Here is a 19,199-nt window from a genome sequence, read left to right as displayed (position 1 = left end):
GCTCCTTCAGCTTGCTGACTCAGGTCCCAGAGTTTCTGAGCCATCGCTCTCCTCCCAGCAGAGCTTAGCTCAGCTCTTGCCTGGAGCTCTGCTGAAAGGAGACCTTTACAGGCCCATGCTGTAAGTGGAGGGAGTGAGGAAGGCAGGCAGGTAAATTCATGCTGACCGTAGCCGTATCTTGTTAATTAACTTGCCTGCTGAAAGGATTTACATGGCTGCTTTTGCTCCCGTCCTACTGCCGATCCTGCAGAAATGTGCTTCTCTGGGGGCGTTGGAGGAGAAGATACCATAGTAAGACTTGGCTTTTTTTTGATTGCCTGCTTAAATACAGCCCCGAATAAGCTGCCTATTATACTGTATGTAGTATGTATTGTCTCTGTCCTAAGCATCATGTGTGCTGATGGAGGAGACTGTATCACAACCGACCACTATGGGAGGGGCTGCAGGAACCACTGACCCCAGGATTTTGACTGCTGCAGTTTGGGGTGGGCTAGACCAGAAGGGCCTAGGCAAACAGCCTCTGTTAGTGATTTATTTTGCTCAGTTAGTGAGACTCACGCGGGACACTGAACTTGTATAGCTTTGCTTGTGATGTGGACAGCAACATTAAGAAGATATTGGGTCTAGAATGTATGTGAATGGGTTAATCGTTATGTGATTAAATAACTAGGTGAAACTTAAAATTGTTCCCAGTCTGTTGGCTTCCAGCCTTGCTTCATTTCAGCTGCACCTGGCGCATTTGGTTTATAACTTGAATTAGGTTGCAAGCATTCTTATTTCCTGTAGAATCACACAGGTTTGGAAAGTGCTGGCACCTCTGGCTGAGCAGAAGGAAGGATTTCCAGTGTCAATTTCTTCCTGTATCTAGAGAGAGTGCCATCCATGTGTCTAGACAGATCTTGCATTTATCTTGGCTCTTGTTGGCAAATGTCATCTATATCTTGCAGGATGAAACTGGGCAAGTTCTAGGATGATATTTGAGCAAGTGTCAGGTAGAAAAAAAAATTGAGCAGTATCAGTCCTTCCTCAAGTGTGGCATCTCATGGGTTGACTAGCATGTATCACAGGCTTGGTTAATCACCACTTGGCGCCTGCTGGACATGGTTATAGAGCTCATTTCTCTCCTGGACCTCTCCCCTGAAATCTCTGAACAAACCAAGTCAATATTTTGAATCCAGCAAAGTTGTACTCCACAACTATCCTACTCTTAGTCCAGGTCTTAAGCAGCAGCATCACTGGACTCATCCCTTGACTGGTTCAAGATACTTCTGCAGATCAGAAGCTTGTGTTCAGGGGTTTATGTGACCATTTAGTCTTAACGATCCATGCATGCCATGACAAAAAGGAAAAGTGATATGCATATCTGCTTACCCGAAAGCTCAGCTGCCTGGGAAGCCAAGGCCTGTTGTCTTCAGACTCCAAAAATGAGTGTTCGTGCATCATCACTCTTTCCCACAAGCAACTGCTGCCTCTGGACGGAGAGGCATTTGTGGTTGCTTTTCCAGATTAAGAGCTGAGTTGTATTTCTCTTCTAATTACTGTATTCACTTTTAATTACTGTATTGCTGTTCTGCCTTTCTACAACTGCTTTTAGATCAAAACTCCACATTCTCCAGTCCTAAGCATCTCTTGCAAACATCAGACAAAATGGGAAGTCTGAAAACCCAGGATCCTATGGGGGCTTGGGTTCTCTGCAAGGTTTGTGCCTCTGAGTCTACAGCTCTGCTATGTGGATGCCAGGACGGATGTATATTTGAATATTTCTGATTCAGACATACCATCGTAGATGTAGGTGACCTGACGAGATGGAGCACAAAGGAGAAGCAAGGTTCTTGTCCCTTGTGATTAGGGCAGGGTTGTGCTTTATGTTCTGCCTAAGGAATTCCCATTATGAAAAAACCTGTAAAAACTAGCATGTCGTGATAGTTTGCAGAAACTGAGGATCCTGGATTTGTGTTTAAGGTTCCTGCTATTGAACCTCAGGGCACAGCAGAGTTTGAATATCTAATTCAAAACACTTTAAACAACTGCTTCATTGAGCAATAACACTTTATATAGCTAGTCTCTGCTTGTTTTGCATTTGCCCTTGGGTCTGTAAATCACTGTTCACAGGCGGGCATGGGGTAAGCATGTAAAAACACATGGGCAGAAAGTGGAGTTGGGAGTGGAATATGTTAGCTGCTCTACTAATTTTCTTTTGTAGGATGTCTGTAGTGGAGAATGTGCTTCGGTAGAGCAGGCCAAGTTTTCTTCCCCTGGGTATTTGAGTTGATCTCCTGTGTCATCCGGTACTTTGCCCACACGAGACTGTAGTCTAGAAGTGCGGCTATGCTTAGTATGTGCGGCTGGTGAAATCACATTCAGTACTGTTCTAGAAATGGTTAATGCATGTGAGTGTAGTTTCATAAATTCTTCTAGATTAGATTTTCTCCATGCTTAGACAGCTGTTTAATAGGAAGTTGTCAACCAGAGTTGCACTTCATGTAAAAAAAAGAAAGAAACCAATTCTTCCAGTTGCCTTAGGTAGAAAATGGTTAGACCTTATGTTTTTCCCTTTTTTCTTATCTGATGGACTGAAATCATTTCATGAATTGTTTTCTTAATCCTGATTTAAGCTTAGAAGATGCATTGTTTTAACTAGACGTGAGTTTGTTTCTTAACAGAAGTACTTAAGCCTGCACAACTTTGAAACCAATGGAAGTGCATCCAGCAGGAAGTTTGTACCAGTTCAATTATATCTCTTTAAGCCACAACAAAATGTAGACCTCAGGCCCTCTTTTGGCTTGCAGCAGTGTCTTATTAATTTTATGACAATTCTTCCCTCAACTGTATTTGCCTCTCGCTATTAGGAAGCTCTCCTCATGCATGCTCATGATGCTGACTAGTGCTTTTGAAGCAGGTAGCCAACTCTGAAGCTGTACCTCTAAAAACCCTGCATATAGTACCAAATGATGTGTTTTCTAAGAAGTGGTGAGAAGGAATTTAAAGCCACCTGACTGAGCCAAAAGCACTGACGAGAAGGAAGACTGCTCAGCCTTTTTTGTGAAGGCAAGGCCTGAGGTCTGGATTAAAGGAGTGACTTCAGTGGAGATGCAGTTAAAGTGATGCTGCTTGTGGTGCTCTCTACAGTGGTTAAAGTTTGCGCTAAATCTCTTTAGCTTCTGGCTATTAAGGTGCAGACGCTCCAGTCTACTTCGGTACTAACCAAAACCATGCATATGCTGAAGCCTGTTTACAAAAGGGGTAGCAGGTATTTCTGTAAACCTATAGGGCGAAGCGTAACAAATTCTGCTTTTAAACCCATCACAGAAGTTCCCAGACATACCACAGCGTGGGTTTAATTATGACTTCAGTTTTGTGGCTGACTTTCCCTTATTTGGGACTGCATTGCTACTAAAAAAGGTCAATTCAACCACGCAGCCCCCTTCCCTTCTCCTCTCCCCTTACCAATCCCTAGCTGCACAGTCTCACAGCTTTGGTTGTGTCAGCAGTAGTAGCTGTGCAGCCACATGGAGCGAGACGAGTAAGCTAGTGCAAATCCCGCCCTGCAGGAGCGCTGAAGAAGAAGCTGAAGGTGTGCAGAAGACTTGCGCCTGACTGATGCAAATCCGTGGCAGGTTTCCTCAGCAGAGTCTCCCACTGGCTCTCTTTGCTTCAAGGGGAATAGAGTTGCAGGAGTTGCCTGATAACGAAAGGGCTACATTAAAAGGTGTGGATATTTTACTGTGTTAGTTTTATAATGGGCCAAGCCACTGTGCTGCAGCAGTATATAGTAAAAGTACATAGCAGAAGTAGAGGAACACGCCTGTTACTGTTCGAGGCTGGGCTGTAAGAGGCACAGAGCCATGCTGGGCACATTGGAAGCGTGTGAATTAATTCAGCCCTGTTTACCTTTGGGTGCACCGCTGGTAGTGTTTAATGACCTGCTGAGTATCACCTTGAGATATCGGGTAGTGGCTTGCAGTGTAAATAGGTGATGATTTTTTCAGTGTAAATATTCATTGTGATAGGTGAAAGTTGCCTTCCTTGAACTTAAAGCATGACTTTATGTACTGAATGCAAAGGCAGAGACAGGAGTGATGCTTTAGAACTTCTCCTGTTGCAAAGGAGTAGTTAATATTTTGCTAAAAGCTCACAGATTTTAAACTTTGGTCCTGGCTGCAAACTCAGCTGGCTAGATGAATTTCCGTTCTTTCTCACTATGCTTCATTGTTTCAGAAATCTGATATTATCGTTATGCCTGGAATCTTGTGATGGGCCACTTTGCATCACAGCCTGTGCTGGATGCCCACTTTATTTTGTTGTTTGTAACCTTTTGCTCATTTGGTTTTTTTGACAGCTTTGTGTCCTGCCATTCCTTCAACAAGAAACCGTAAATTTAAGAATATATGGGGGAGCTTGGGGAGGAGGGGTTGCAATGGAGATTTTTTCCACATTCATGGAAAATTAATGTCAAGATCATGCCAAAAAATGAAGAGATTTGTGCTTTTGTTTCTAGATAGGGAAAATTAAGCTATGTTAGCCTTTGTGATGGAGCTCCATCAATTATAAGAGACAGCTAATTTCTCAGCTGGTATATCTTTGACTTAGGATTCACGTTGTGTTTGTGCTCTTTGCTGGATTTTCTTTTTGTTTGCTAATCTGCTTAGCATATAAATACTTCTATGCACCTACTGTCAGAACCAAATCGCATATAATTGGAAAAATGTGACTGGTTTGTTGAGGAGCTGTCAGTGTAAGTCAGACTGGGGTCGGAGAAGCGGGGTGTTCTTCATCCAGCTAAGCTCCACCTGTCTGAGTCAACAAAACAAAATGCTGTTCGGATTGTAGAAAACTTGAATCGGAGCCAACAGGAGGCTTCTTGGCAGTACTGACTGAGTTAAATTTTGTTGTCCTGAGGATGAGGGTCGCGGTCAGACTGCTCTTACAGTGGGCAAGAGAAGGAGTAGCCAGAGCCCCTTCAGCAAGGTTGGTTTGCAGAGCTGCTGCCGGTTTTGCTCGGCCGTCACCTGCTTAGGACGAAAGCGTCCTTTTTCTGTATCGACAGCCTGAGCCTAAGGCAAGTGCCACTTCTTGGTTTAAGTCGTTGTGGCCGGAGTTCATATACACCTATTGACCCTGCAGCATGCGGGTTAAAAGCAAAGCACCAAAATATCTGAGCCAGCAGTGAAACCGCTCGGACCAGCAGCTGTGTTGGGTCTGCGGCAGCTCTGCTCCCCTGCGCAGGCCTTTGGCACAGCAGCCATCGGCCGAGTGGTTTATCGGCACGTAGGGATGCAGGGGCTGCTTTTGGCTGTACCTCGTCTGCTGGGTATGTCCCTTCGGTGACATCTGAGCGAAGGCATTGCAGCCGTCCTGCACGGTCTGCATGGGTGTGGATGTGGTAACCGTGCTGCTCTACCTGACATTACCTCTAACCGTGCTTATATAAAACTTTGGACGATCTAAAACTTTGCGTACGCTTTGAGGAAGCTGCCCTGGTACAAGAAAAGTTAGAGACAAACTGCTGAAAAGATGAGGATAGACCAAAAAAAAAACAAACCAAAAGAACACCCCAAACCCACCAAGGCCAGCTGTAAATCCAGCTGGTTAAGTCCTCATCCAGGAGTGATCGGGAGTGCCAGTTATCCTTAGACGTTGGCACAGAGCCCACAACTTCATGCACCACTACAGCTGAGGGATTTTGTGGGTAGATGGGACTCTAATTAGGAGGAATATCACTGAGTTGTTACTGGAGTGAGCTCTGCAGTAAAGATAAGACCTTGGACACTGAGAAATGCCTACTGCTCAATGTAGGTAAACTGCTTAAAACCGTGTGTTTTTAACTGCCTTTTTCTTGTTTGTTTCAGGTTGCATGTCTGGTTGGACTTGATGCATGACATTTGCATGACACCTAACAACCTAGTTCTGGACGTGTCACTGAGCAAACATGGCCTACACAGCAAATGCTAATGGCAGTGCTACAGGTAACTAATCGGGAACATTTTTTTCTCCTTTTGGTTATTACATTTTTTAACTTACTTTTTTTCTTGAATTGTGACACTAGCAGAAAGGTGTGGTGGCAGCAGTTAAAACTAAATACTGAAAACTAATTTCCTGGTAGATCAGAGTCTGGCTGTCTTTTTTCCTGACAATTGTTAAAATATTTGAAGTGTGGGAAGTTGTTTGCAAAAATATAAAGACTGGCACCTGAATCTTTCAGTATGTAGCTCCGTCTGCTTTCACAGAGCTACGCTGGTTTACACCAGACTATCGGAGAGGCTGAGCAAAAAGTCATGTGGCTGTTGTGCTGTGTTTGTAATTAATTGGTGAGATTAATCAGGTCTTACATGCAGAATCTGCAGCCCTTCCTGATCACCCTTATGTGTCAAGCTAATTGTGGTTTCTTGGTTCTCAGCAAAATACAAAAGCACAAACGTCAAGTGTAGGTGTTGGGTTCGTTTCACTTTTTTGCTGTTTTGAGAAGATCCTGAGATGTCTATTTTGGTTTGGTGCTGCTCTTTGAAACAAATTGCTTGGGGTGTTCAAAGGTTGCGGAGAAGCTTTGATAGGTCAGGAGAGAGCAGAGATTGCAGAATGATTGACAAAAGCACAGCGGCAGTGTCTCTCTTGCAGTTGTGTCAATATTTTCTTGTTCTCCTGATCACTGCACAAACATAGCTTTAGCCCACTAAAGCTGAGGCTTCTACGTTGGGATTATATGGAAAATTTCAAGTGCATGGCAGGAGCTTGTGGGCACTCTTCTGAGACTTCCTAATGTAGGTATGATGGGGAATGGGTTTATCAACACAGGCTGGGGTGGTTGGGAGAACTTTGAATGTCCTGTGAAAGAGCCTTAAATATCTTTGTGTTGTGAATGTAAATAGAAATTTGAGCAGTTTTTTTTTTCCCCTCCTCTGCTCTTGTTCAAATGCTCAAATGTTCAAATGATTGAGAATTGGCTTATCTGGTGGGTTTTAGCACTAACCTAGTTTAAAGGGATGTTCTGGTATGCAATCAAATCCCAAATTACTGGCTATGCTCACTATAGAATTTTTCTAAATAGTGCAAGGGATTAAAGCATTCTGTGTGGAGGAAATTAAAAATAGGTAATGCCAGTATCTGAGGTTTATGCAAAATAAGAAGTCTTTCTAGACAACTAGTGGAAGTTATATGAAGCCATCGGAGTTACCATTCTTCATTGATTAAGGCTGAATTTACCAATGCTATTAAACCCCTGAGAGTGCTAAAAAAGTGTGTTCCTCCCTCCTCCCCTCACAAAAGAAAGTAAAAGAACTATATTCCATATTCGCATACAATTGGAAGCACATTGTCTAAGAAAAACTGTTATTTTGTAATCCTTTTTGAGAGGGCAGACCTCAAAAAACTCTGCAGCTCTAGCTGTTTACTGCCTAAACCCCACATAACTTGACTTTTTTTTTTTCTCAGTAGTACACTTCTAACTTAAGTCATGCAGAACAATTCCATCTGCTTACAAGGAAAGAAAAAGTGTGTGCATGGAGTGTTGCTAATTGGTTTAGTAATTTTTTTTCCCCCTTCCGCTTTTCTTTTCCCCCTTCCCCTTCCAATTGTCTGCTGGAAAATGCCGATAGACTGGCAGGTTAGTCTAGAAGCTAAGTGTTTGTGCTGGGGATGTGTTAATGCAAGACGAAGTTTTAGTTTCAGGATTGTTATGCAAACAAGATTTCTTTCGGAACAGAAGCTGTTTGTTCCCTTATTCATAGAAAGATGCTATAGTGAATTACAAGTATTTAGTTCCACAGTAAATTGGACAACATTTTGCAGAGACTGTCAGGACTTGTTGGCTTTGCAAACCCTTGCGGCCAGCGTTCCAACACGCAGCCGTGTATGTCGGTGTCTCCAAATCCCTAGCAGTTCATCACGGGCAGAGTACGGGGCTACAGGTATGGGGTAGGGTTTGTTATCCTGCTATGCTGCTGGGAGAGAATGCCCTCAGATGAGCAGATCTGGGCGTTGGAGGTACTGAAGCAAGTTTCTTAATTGCACGGCGCTCTAAGAGTGGAAAGACAAACTTCAGGGGTGGTGTTTTCTGCACCCTCTGAATCAATCAGCAACAGGAAAAAGAACTAGAAAGACTTGTTACGGACTACTAAGCTGCGTTTGTGTTACTTGAATATTTTGGCAAGTTTGACCACATGTTCAGCGGCATTCAAGTACGAGGTGACTAAGGAACAGTGGTTTTCTTTGGTTAACTCGAGAATGTGAGTACCTGCACTGTTAAATGACTGTGCCTGTGTGCCGTTTTGGTAAATTTTTTTTTGGTATGTGAGCCTATATGCAGATAAAATCTATAGAGGAATGCTTGAATTTGGAACTTGTTTGCAGGAAAGAGTCAAGCTATTTTGCATTTGTATAGAGCTCTTTTTTTACATTAGCTGTAAATATTTTCAGTGAGTGCGTGTGTGAGATAAGCTACAAAGCTTTATTATGATTTTATCATGAAAGCACTGATCATAAATTTCACTGCCTCTTGCATATTTCAGCAAAGACATTTACTTTAAATTTGGCTAATAAATAACAGAGGCTGTGATTTAGACCTCAGTGCTGTTTGTCAATAGTTCTGTTTGCTGGCAAATTACTAACTTCAAGTTTTATCATTCTGTTCCTGGTTTCATTGCACAGAGGTCTTGTAGCAAACTGTATTTCTGTGAGCTACACATGTTTTTGTTCATCCTCAGGCGTTTTGGAAATCAGTGTCTTGCTTGTTCAGAGCCTTCCTTCTAATGGTTGGTCCAGGCTCTGCTAACGTTGTGCAGTCTGCTCAGAAAATAGCCTAAGTTTCTCTAATGCTGCCGATAGATAAATTGGTACTTGCAGAACAAGTTGTTGCATTTTAACAGTGAGGTTCTGGGTAGTCTCGTTTCTTTGCTGCTTAGGGCCTGCGCCAGTGGTATTTGAGCTTACTGATCAGTCGGGGAAACTCAGCAGGTTTAAGATGTGCTGTGGAAGTCCAGAATATTTCATGTACTTGCCCAAGCCGCTGCAGCAGGAGCTGGGGAATATCCGGGATCTGCAGGGAGCTGTTGGAAGGCTGGCCTTGTTTTGGTGCACGATACCGATTAATTTCTCTATGCAGAGTTCAAGGGAAAAAAAAAATTGAGGTGATTGCTTCTCAAAATAGTAATGGTGTCTTCATTAACCTCTGGGTGAAACTTCCAGCAATTGTTAGCTTCTGTGCTCGCTGAGACTGATGCATAAATCATCTATCTAATGAGGCTCTGCAAATATTTTTGTAATGAAATCTGTAGAAAGGTGCTCCAGTCAACTGCAAACTTCACAGTACACACCAGTCTAAAATTTACCTGGCAGTTTGGAAGTACTTCTGGCTCGCTTTCAATGCCTTTCACTGATACGTGATTTGCTGAAACTGTTCTCAAAACACATATTCTGAAAGGCACTGAATGATGTGAAATTCCAGTGCAATGCCATTTATTCTGTTGCAGAAAACAAGGAAGCTGCAAAAGCAAACATGGGAAACTGATAAAGGATTAAAAATTGTATTTATTTTAACCATAATGAAAACATCTATTTCATCTGACTTCTGTAAGCACCTCGTGCTTTGTTTCCATAGTCTGCAGAATTGTCAGTCATAAATGTCCTTGTTTAACAAGGACAAAAAAAAAAGGGGTTTAATGGAAGAAAAATGTTTCCAGTTTTCCTCAGTAGGCTGGGCTGCAGGGGTCAGTGTAACAAGGCTTTTGCGCAGATCCCTTCTTCATTCTGTCGTTTCACTTTTCCCCTTTATGATTAACTTGGCGATATGCTTTACCTCTTCTAGGTTCCCACACAGTTCTTAATGCTGTGGTATCATTGCAGCTCACCGTCTTCTTTCCTGTTGCTCCCTTTGCGCCTGCAAAGCACGGGATTGCTGCTCTTCCCTTTTTCTTGGTAAGAGCCAATGCACAAGTGTCTTTGCTCCCGATTTGCTCCTCTTTACCTTTTCCTCTGGTCTTTCACGTCTGCATCTTTCCCAAGCTCCCAGGCTGTCCCTTTTTGACCTGGGGCTCGGGCACAGCAGATCCTGCCTGCTCTTAGGTTGCAGGGAGTGTGTGTGCGGTCATTAACGTGACGGCTGCTCCTCTCCCAAGGCAGGCGAAGCCAAGAGCTTGGAAACTCTGAACTGAAACCCGTACGCAACTTTCCATCGGGATTTTAAACAGTTAGGAGTGTTTCCCAGTGTCTCTGCAGGCGGAGGGAGTCTCCCGCCGTGGTTTCTGCCGTTCCGTAGTTTGCGAGGGAGCTCTGGAGGTTTCTGGTCCAGCCTCCGGCGGAAGCGCAACCTGGGCTGTGGCTCGGTGCTACCGTCGTCGGCGTCACCTCCCGACGGTGCGGCGGTGACCGCAGGGCTGCGGTGACTGGTGCAAACTGTTTTAGAGCGCGGCAGCCTGGCTTGTCCCTCTGATTCTTGTGAACGTGGACTGTTACTCTGCAGCACTGCACGGCCCTCTGGTCAGTTTTTCTTCATGATCCGAGCAGGCTTTTTCACTCCTAAGTGAGGTAACAGCTACGTACCTATTAGTCGGAGAATCAGGCCATTACAGGAGATCCTAACTTCAGTGAGACTCAAAGACCAAAAGTTTGTTAAATTTGTTTTCCATCTGGTGGTATATAAACTCTTTGGCAACTGTTATGAAGTATTATGAAAATTTCTATTGACTTATTAACCCCTTCTATTAAAATGAATAAACAGAACACACATATTTGCTTAGAATAATTTTTTTTATCATATACATCTTGTGCATTGATTTCTAAGAACTCTTGATGAATATTTGTAGATACACGTTCCTTTTAGTTACAGGTTTGTGTGAGTTACTGGAGTCTCTTCGGTGATTTATTTTTTGTGAAGCGTATAATCTTAGGCAATATGCACGGGATTTTGATAGAGCCTTCCAGCCTAATGACTTGAAGTGTAGTTTGAGAAGAAAGTACTGTGCAGCAGACCATTGCTACTAATTATACTATTAGCTGAGTATTCACCCATGCTTATTAGGGAACCTCAGTCAATGCATGGAAATTTACAGAAGTGAACTGTCAAAGTTAGCAGCTGAAGGAGTGTGGTCGCTACGTGGCAGAGGGTTGGATGCTGCTTTCACTTGTGTGGGTTAGATGTTACCAAGGTATCTCCATGGTGCTACCGATACCTGAGCTTGGCAGGAGTTCATGTAGCTCAGCAGATGGGAAGGACTGGGTTCAGACAAGTTTATATTTTTATCAAATCAGCCATGGAAGTAATGGTAATTTGGTTGAGTGGGGAGAGTGTGGTGAGAGGGTGCTTCTCCCCGGATTTCCTCCCCTGCCTGCTCTGGTCCTGCATCTGACAGCAACCAGTGTCAGTGGTGCCGGGGGGGTGTGCTGTGAACGCATGTTTTGGCAGCTGGTGGGACACTCTTGCCACTGAGGGAGCATGCTGAATTTCTGCGTCCTCCCACGTTGCCTGGATGGGCAGGGAGGATGCAGGGCTGTCCCTGGGATCTGGCTCCTGCCTCACCCATGAGTGATCTAGTGAGTCACTCTGGTGGTGCCCAGGACTTAAAAACAAGCTGGGGTGGGACACTGAAATCCATGGGGTGAAGGGTGAGTGAGCTGCCAGTGACTTCACAGCAGCTTTATCATAAAGCATATCAAAATTTCCATGAGCGTGCTGCGGTACACTCACTGGTGCCACTCACTGGTGCCAGATCTGCCTTAAGGACTGATGGCTGGAGGTGGAGCATGTGATCTCACAGCCAGCACCAACTTTCTACGTGGATTGATAATCGTTTCTCCTCCAACAGCTGGTTGATATCTGTAATCTGAGGGTGCTGTCGCTGCCACAACAGGATGCTTGAGAATGGACTGACTTGCATCAGTCCAGCTTTACTTAGAGGCCTTTCTTGGACACTAGAGTGATCATGCCTCTTCTTTTGCGTGTGAGTTGTTGCTTAAAGACTGTCCTTCAGGCCTGAGACAGCAGGGAGAGGGCCCAGGAGAAAGTTTGAAAGGACACAGCAAACACAGCGTCCTTAGGAGCTGAGGACACTTAGCAGTCTCTCCGTCTGCTTGAGGTACCTTCCAGATATACCAGTACTTGGAAATGGAAATTGGTTGTGGTGGGAAGCAGGTGGCCCAAGACACAAAGCCATGTCAGATGTTGATGCTTTGCAGAAGGACGAAACACTGTGAGAAACAGACAAGATTTAATTGGTCTGTCTTTTGTTCAGAGATTACTGCAGTCTCCGTAGTGCCATCTGTCTCATTTTGGATTATCTTCTGCTGGTTTCTAGAGACTTCTTCCATGTCACCTAGACAGAAGACTGTTTTTCTTCCTCCCTGATACAGGCTTGCTCAGGGAGTCATGCACACTTTTGTCACGCCTGAACTGTCCAATTGCACCCGCGTGGGCTGCACCTGGACCTTCGCACGTGGCTTGCTTCTGCTCTCTGGGGAAGTATGGCCCTCTGCACCCCCAGAGGCAGCTAAAGGTGCTGATCTTATGTTCTAAAGCCAATAACGCTCCGGGGGCGAAACAGACACGCCTTGCTGTTTATGGCACCCTGTAATCTCACCGAACTGGTGGTGATTAACAGTGATGAAAAGCCCTTAGGTGCCGTGATGGAAGTCGCTGCTTTGCCCTGATGGGACGGCAGGCTGACGAGAGGTGCTCCTGTAAAGGAGCGGACTGAGGGACTTGTGTCGGGGCAAGGACCCGTAGCGGGGCAGGCACGTATCAGAGGAAAAACTCAACAAACTTCTTTCCAGCCTTGAAAAATTACTCTCTCTGCATCTTCCTCTTCCTCGTCCCATTCCCAAGGTAAATACAGATATATGACTCGGCAAATCTTGGTGACCATTTAATCCGAAAGAGTGTGTATTTTTTCCCCCAGAAAATGTTCTGTAGTATTGCTGACTTTTCCTCCAGACCTGCAGAAAGCAGCTTGGGAATAATTTGTTTGATTGGCAGAGCGCCTGTGGGAGGGGATGGGATTTTGCTGCTTTTAAAAGGATATGGGCCCAAGGGAAATGGCTTGGCTGGAGATGGAAGGATTACAGCCGGTTCTCTGCTGTTTGGTGAACGTGGAAAGCCTGGGCTCAGTGGTGCTGCGGGGTGGCCTCTGGAGCAGAAGTCCTTGGTGTCCCCGCGGTGACAGCCGCCCTCTCCTTCCGCTTTCTCGCGTCAGTTGTCGTCAGGTTACAGATGACAGAAAAGCAACCCTTCCGTATCATGTTTTCACAGTGGTTTTAGGGGTTGAGAGAGTGCTCAGGCTGCCTACGTTGGCATTGCTGCTGCATCTCCGTTTCCTTCCTCTTGAAACGCGACTCCCCGTGGTGGCAGAGCACAGATTCCTGCTGGTGCCTCCTCATTGGGCCGGCTCAGAGTTTGGGGACAGAAATTTGCTCATGGCCATCCTCCCCTTGCTCCCTCCCTCTGATTTAATTCAGAACTCACACTTAGAAATAGGTGGTTGCCTGTTCCCACCATGGGGTGGGATGCAGGTTGCAGCATGCAGTGTCTGGGGTTTAGCAAATCAACTGCGTCCAAATAAGGCTTCTTCCCCCAGAAGGACTTTATTTTTTAAAAACTCTTCATAACATATACCCATTCGCTGTTAGACAGAGTCTCCTGTGATTTTTTTTCTTCACTTGACTCTTCACACAGATTCTGACAAAACTGAATCCTCACAAACTGTAAAATTAAAATGCAGAGGTAGCTGAGTGTGTTATGATCCCATCACATTCTTTTATGCTTTCAGTCCATGTTTCTCGCTCAGGTCTTCCCTGTAGAGGTAGGTAATGTAACTCTTAATCCCTCTCACAACCGTTTCCCTTTTTCTTGATGGATTTCTCCTCCCTAGTTATCCCACACTGTAATGTTGTAATTAAGTGTTCTGCTTTTTAAAGAGTATCTGCCTAGATTTTTTTTCCCCTCCATAACAGTGTTTTTCTCTCCTTAAATATACAGAACCTGTCTGTGATATTTCTGGGTTACTCTTCAGTACTTGTTTCAAAGTGGGAGGTAGGGAAGGAGGGAGGGAGGGAGAGGGCGGAAACTGTTTTTAATAGCTGGGTTTGAAAGTTTGGTCAGATTAGGGAGAGGATCAAATTAACTGATAATTGGGAACAGATTGTTCTCCCTATGTAAACCAGACATCATGGGTTTGGAGCAGTCATTATTGCTAAGGGGCATGTTTGTTGATGTACTCCTAGCCCCTTCCCTACCTTCTCTTCACGAAACCAACCCCTCTGCCTAGAGGACCATCCTGTGGTTTGCATAAGATTTGATAAAACGAACGTGCGCTTGTGCAACTTTGCTGCTGTTACTGGAATTTCAGGTCTAATCCTTGCAAAGAGCTCAATTTTTAAGGGCCCGTATATGCTGCTTGACAAATCTAAAGTGTACAGCTTTCAGAAAAATAGTACAGTGCAAGTAAATACAATAAAATGCACAGCTGTGGCTAGAAGAGCAGACTGACATTAGCATATGACAGAAGCACAAACAGAAGATCAGAGAACAGTCATGTTTTAAGGGATTAGGAGGATCAACAATTGTTTTTTCACTTTGAGAAATCCATGGCTAAGCCCTTTCTCCCTCTTCTAAGAGGAAGCCGAGGAAGCCCTTTCTTTCCCGTCCCTCCAGCAGAAATTGTGATTCCTAAATTTAGATGGGTATGTTTTTCCATGTTTTAAGTTAAAAAGTTCACAAAAAAAAAAGTGTTTTGGAATCCTTCTCTTCTGCTCCTATCTTCTGTTTTTCTGCATGGAGACAGATACTTGTAATGTAGTTTTTAAGCCTGGCAGTACTTGAATCTGCTCGTGAGACTGTGCATCCACTGTAGCACCCCGCAGATTTTCAACATCATTAGTTACAGTCCTGTTCTCTTCCTCCGCTCTCAGACGGCCTGTCTGCCAGGATACTCCTCCTTGTTCCACGACATCCCTCCCGGCTCTGCTCGCCAGTGCCCGGATTTACCCTGGCTCTCGGTGGGGACGAGCAGTGACGCCTCCCGGGTGCAGTCCCTGGGGAGCGCAGCCTCCTCCATCCCTTCGATACGCCGATGCGTCTTCTTCACTCCCCACCAGTGCATGCCCTGCTTTTAGTGCTCAGAAGCTTCGTTCTTTAGTGCGGTGGAATATGCACTGTTGACAATTTCGGAAGATTTACCTCCCTCTCCCTTTTTAGAGGAAAGTTGTGGTGCCACAGCTCTACAAGCCCTTGCACGGATAGTCAGGCCATCTCAGCCTGTACACTTACAGGACAAGACACTGGCTGCAGCAAAGAGCGCAGTGGTGGTTCCCAGAACCGCAGGAGACACCTCTCTGTGTAACCAAGTGAACCATTTCATTTCTGCTCCACTCCAGCTCTACCATCCTTTTCCGATCCTACTGTTACGTGATGTACTGTGTGCACTGTTTATCAGTTTACACAGTACATTAATGATGGGCATGTGTTGCCTTGCCAACGGGTTCTAATCAGTTACGTGTGACACTTGTGTCTTTTTCCCAAATTATGTGGCACTTTTTCCTGCCTCAGCCTTCTGTATAACCAGGATGTTCTTGGGGGCAGAGATGCGGTATTTTTGGATTAGTAATTATTACTATAAATTCATGGTGCTTGATTGCAGAGTCTTGGCCCAAGCAGAAAGCAAGGAAATCCCCCCAAATGTAGCCTGTATTGTCTCCCTGGCAAAGGCGTGAATTTCTTCCTTTCCTCCTCGCCTCTCGTCTCAAGCAAGGAAGTGGGGGGTGACCACTGATGGATGCAGAGTATCTTCCGGACTGACAGGATCAACCACCTGCCCCTGAATGACTCAGCCTGTTTTTCTCAAGTGCACCTGGATGCAGTAGATAGGCTGTTGAGTTCCCACAGAAACAAGTTTGCCTTGCCATCTTTGTCTGTGTCATAAGAAGCCGGTACATGCACTTCAAGATTTGAGAATTCATTTCTGTCTTTTACAGCCAAGGGTTTTCCCTCCCTCTTGTGTTCATGTTCACTGTGTAATTTCACATCGAAAAATGGGAGAGCAGAACTGACGGGTAAAGCTCTGCCAGGAGATGCAAAGCAGAGCTGCAACCTGACTCAGTTTTAACACCTGATTAAAAACAAGCAATGATGCCTGACCGTCTGTAAAAAGGATTTTAGTGAATATGAATGGTTTCCTAGCTCCTACAATAAGGCTTCTTTCTGTAACCTTTTCCAAGCAGAGATGGGTAGGGATCACTGGGCTTAAAATAGCACGCAGTTGAAATTCATTGAGCGTGAAGGTAAACCAGGTGGACGGTTAATGATGAAATGGGGCAAGTTTTCAGTTGCACTCTCTGTCTGGGTAGATGCTAACTGGTGAGGGATCTAGCTGTAGCATGCAGTCACTCTCATAAGGAGGTTGTAAGTATTATACTAGTCCTTGGGTCAGATTAATCATCCATAACTTCATCTCTAGACACTTGACCAGTAGCTATCCTTACAGTACTGATACACCAGATGCAGTGTGACATTTTGAAATCAGTTATTGAATACCTCCCAGCTAACCTGAAAGTACATATTTGTCTCTGTGACTTGAAAACCGTCCTGACCACCCCTGACTCAGGGCAGTCTCTGGGTTGCAGGTTTCTGGAAGCTGAGGGGAGAAATGTGGCTGTGTGTTTTGCCCTTCCAGAGGCATCTGCTAGGGATGAGGAGCACGGCAATCAGCAAAGATTACTTCGTTCTTTCCGCCTAGTGGTACCTCAATACCCAGGAAATGGTCTCCTGGAGGCAAGTGTTTTAAAGGGCTTTCCTTCATCCATAGCCTTTGTCTTTCTCAAATCCATTGAGACCTCCCAGACTTTTGTTTTTAAAAGGGGTTGAAATAATCTGCTTTTTAGATAAGAATTTACCAGCTGGATGGCTGCCTGTACGCTCAGTCTTACATTTGCTGTGTTGTGGACCAAGTCAGGTTTTTTGGTCACCGGGGAGCTATTCTCTGACCTCAGTTCTGTTTCTATTGTAAACAGTAGCTGAATGAGTTTATCTGGCACCATAACGGTCTCAAAGGCCAAGAGAATAAATCAGGGTATGCTCTTTGCCTTTAGGTTTCACCATTGCCAACCCAGATATACCTCCATATTTCAGTTGCTGGACTGGGGAATGAAGAGCTGATACATATTTTGGGTTTTTGCTTGCATCTATGGCAGACCATTTTTAGCCTGCTGAATTGACAGAGCTTTGAGGAGAATCCACTGCAGGTACATGACTTGGTGCAGGGCTCTTGCAGATGTCAAGGCCTTGAAACAACAGAGTAATAATAAACAGATGGAGCATGTGGAGACAGCTGCTAAAAATTTTTCTTCCCTAAACAGGATATCTTGCTGTCTTTTTAAAAAAATGAAATCATTAAAAGTTCAGATCTTTTTTTTGCTTCTCCATTTGGACAGAATTCTAACTCTTGAGAAACACATTTTTGTTATACCTTCTGTTCTCATAGTTTATCCTGAACATCAGTTTTGTTTTTTTTTTAAACAGAAGCAAACTAGATATGCATTTTCATGTTCTGTCCCTCCTGATTTGAAGAACCTGCTGTTTGACCTAGAGAGTCCCACAAATAATTTAGTCCTGCTGCGAAGTACACGTCCTTAAATGGTTGGTTACTCTTTAATGGTCAAAATACGTGGCCAGAAGACCTGCTCTGAGAAGGGCAGTGAGCACAAAACGGTGGCTGCAGGCTCTGGGCAGCATTACAAGGGCTGAACTCTGGCTCATGTTTCCATGAACAGAAAGTATGGGTTGGGCTTCAGCTGCCCTAGAGTTTCTGTCTGTTTTCTAGAAGTAACTTCAAAGGATTGTTAGAAGGTGTTCCCAACGTTGCTTTTTTTATGGACAGTATAGTTAGAGAAGAGACCAAACCTTATGGGTGGTATAGTTAGAGAAGAGACCAAACCAAACCAAGTTCATTTAAAATTCAGTACCTTTATGGTCCATAGATGTAACAAGATGGCTACACCTAGAGACCCTCTTTGGACTGTCCTTTTGGAGCTCCTGTTTTCTGGTGTGTGTGTCAATGACTTATACTTCAAGGCAATAAAGGTAAATTATCTAGAGGGCAGGGGCTATGTTATAGTCCAAAAGCTAATGCCTGTATAAAACTTCAGTTCCTGAAAGTCTTAAATATTACTTTGCTTCATATTAAATAACATTTAAGCTACTAGACATGTTCAGGATACACTTTTAATGAAAGCCTGTGCCATTTTAGCCAAAGGTGCTGTGGAAGCTTTGGACCTCTCGTCGTTTCAGCACAGTATCCCACTTTATCTCAAGCACAGCTCTTTCAGCCTGCAATGATGCTGGAAATGATTTTCAACGTTCATGCCAGTATCTTTCTTTTTCTACTGTTCCTTTCTGGGAATCTGGATGGAAGACGGCCTAATAATTCTTTTCGTTTAGTCCTACAGGGTCTTAGGACTGTTATAATACTTGTTAAAGTAAATGATCAATGAGAGAGGCTGATTTTGGAGTTCTTGTTTATCTACACCACAGCAACCGTTACTGTAAGCAGAGGTGAAGAGAGATTGGACTCAGGCCTTTGAGGATCTCTGTGATGCTGAGAAGTGAAATCTTTGCATCTGGAATTCCAGTTATCTTTACTTGAGTAATACTTAGTATTTAAGTTTTTGAGTTTAACTTGGTGTTATGTGAAAAGAAGGAATTTGCATGTGGAAAAATCAAGTAGGTTTGTGCTTCATTTTAAAAGTGCTTCTGCCTAGTGTGAAAGATGTCTTGAGTATTTTGGCCATGTCCCCAAAAAAAGAAAGCTGTTTCTAACTTCATACGAAAGGATTTTATTTTTATCCCTCAAATTATAAGTTGCATTTGACAAGAGTAAACAAAAACAGATTGAATGTAACATAGGCAGAATCGCAGACAGCGTGGTGGAGTTAAAACAGAGGTAATTGTTCTGCCCAAATTACATCAATGAACCTCTCTGTGCTCTCTGTGCACACGTGGGAGTGCGAAACGATAGATGGTGGGGGTAAAGGGCTTGGGAAGGGGCTGAGGGGATGGGAGAGAAGTCCTCTGAACTTCTAGTTCCCTCTTGCTTTGTCTTCATCAGAGAAAACTGGCATTTTTCTAGGGTACAATTTGGTACAGCTCCTTTTGTCCTTCTGTTTTAGCGCGTGCGTTTAACCCTCTGTGAGTAGTATAGTAGCTGTTTGAGGCAGTCACCACC

The 19,199-nt window shown here is 44.2% G+C and overlaps 1 protein-coding gene across 1 annotated transcript in view; it reads left to right on the top strand.

The window, feature by feature from the left end:
• KANK1 (KN motif and ankyrin repeat domains 1) overlaps positions 1-19,199 on the top strand; it is a 97,602-nt gene that overhangs the window by 40,124 nt on the left and 38,279 nt on the right. The window contains exon 2 of the mRNA XM_067316054.1: positions 5,850-5,966. Within this exon, the coding sequence (XP_067172155.1) occupies positions 5,930-5,966 (37 nt within the window). The 5' untranslated portion in view covers positions 5,850-5,929. The remainder of the gene's footprint in view (positions 1-5,849; positions 5,967-19,199) is intronic.

This window comes from Apteryx mantelli, chromosome Z (assembly GCF_036417845.1).
Source record: "Apteryx mantelli isolate bAptMan1 chromosome Z, bAptMan1.hap1, whole genome shotgun sequence".
NCBI classification, from domain to species: Eukaryota; Metazoa; Chordata; class Aves; order Apterygiformes; family Apterygidae; genus Apteryx; species Apteryx mantelli.
The sequence above is the reverse complement of the archived record's forward strand: the minus strand, read 5'-3'. Positions and strand labels throughout refer to the sequence as shown.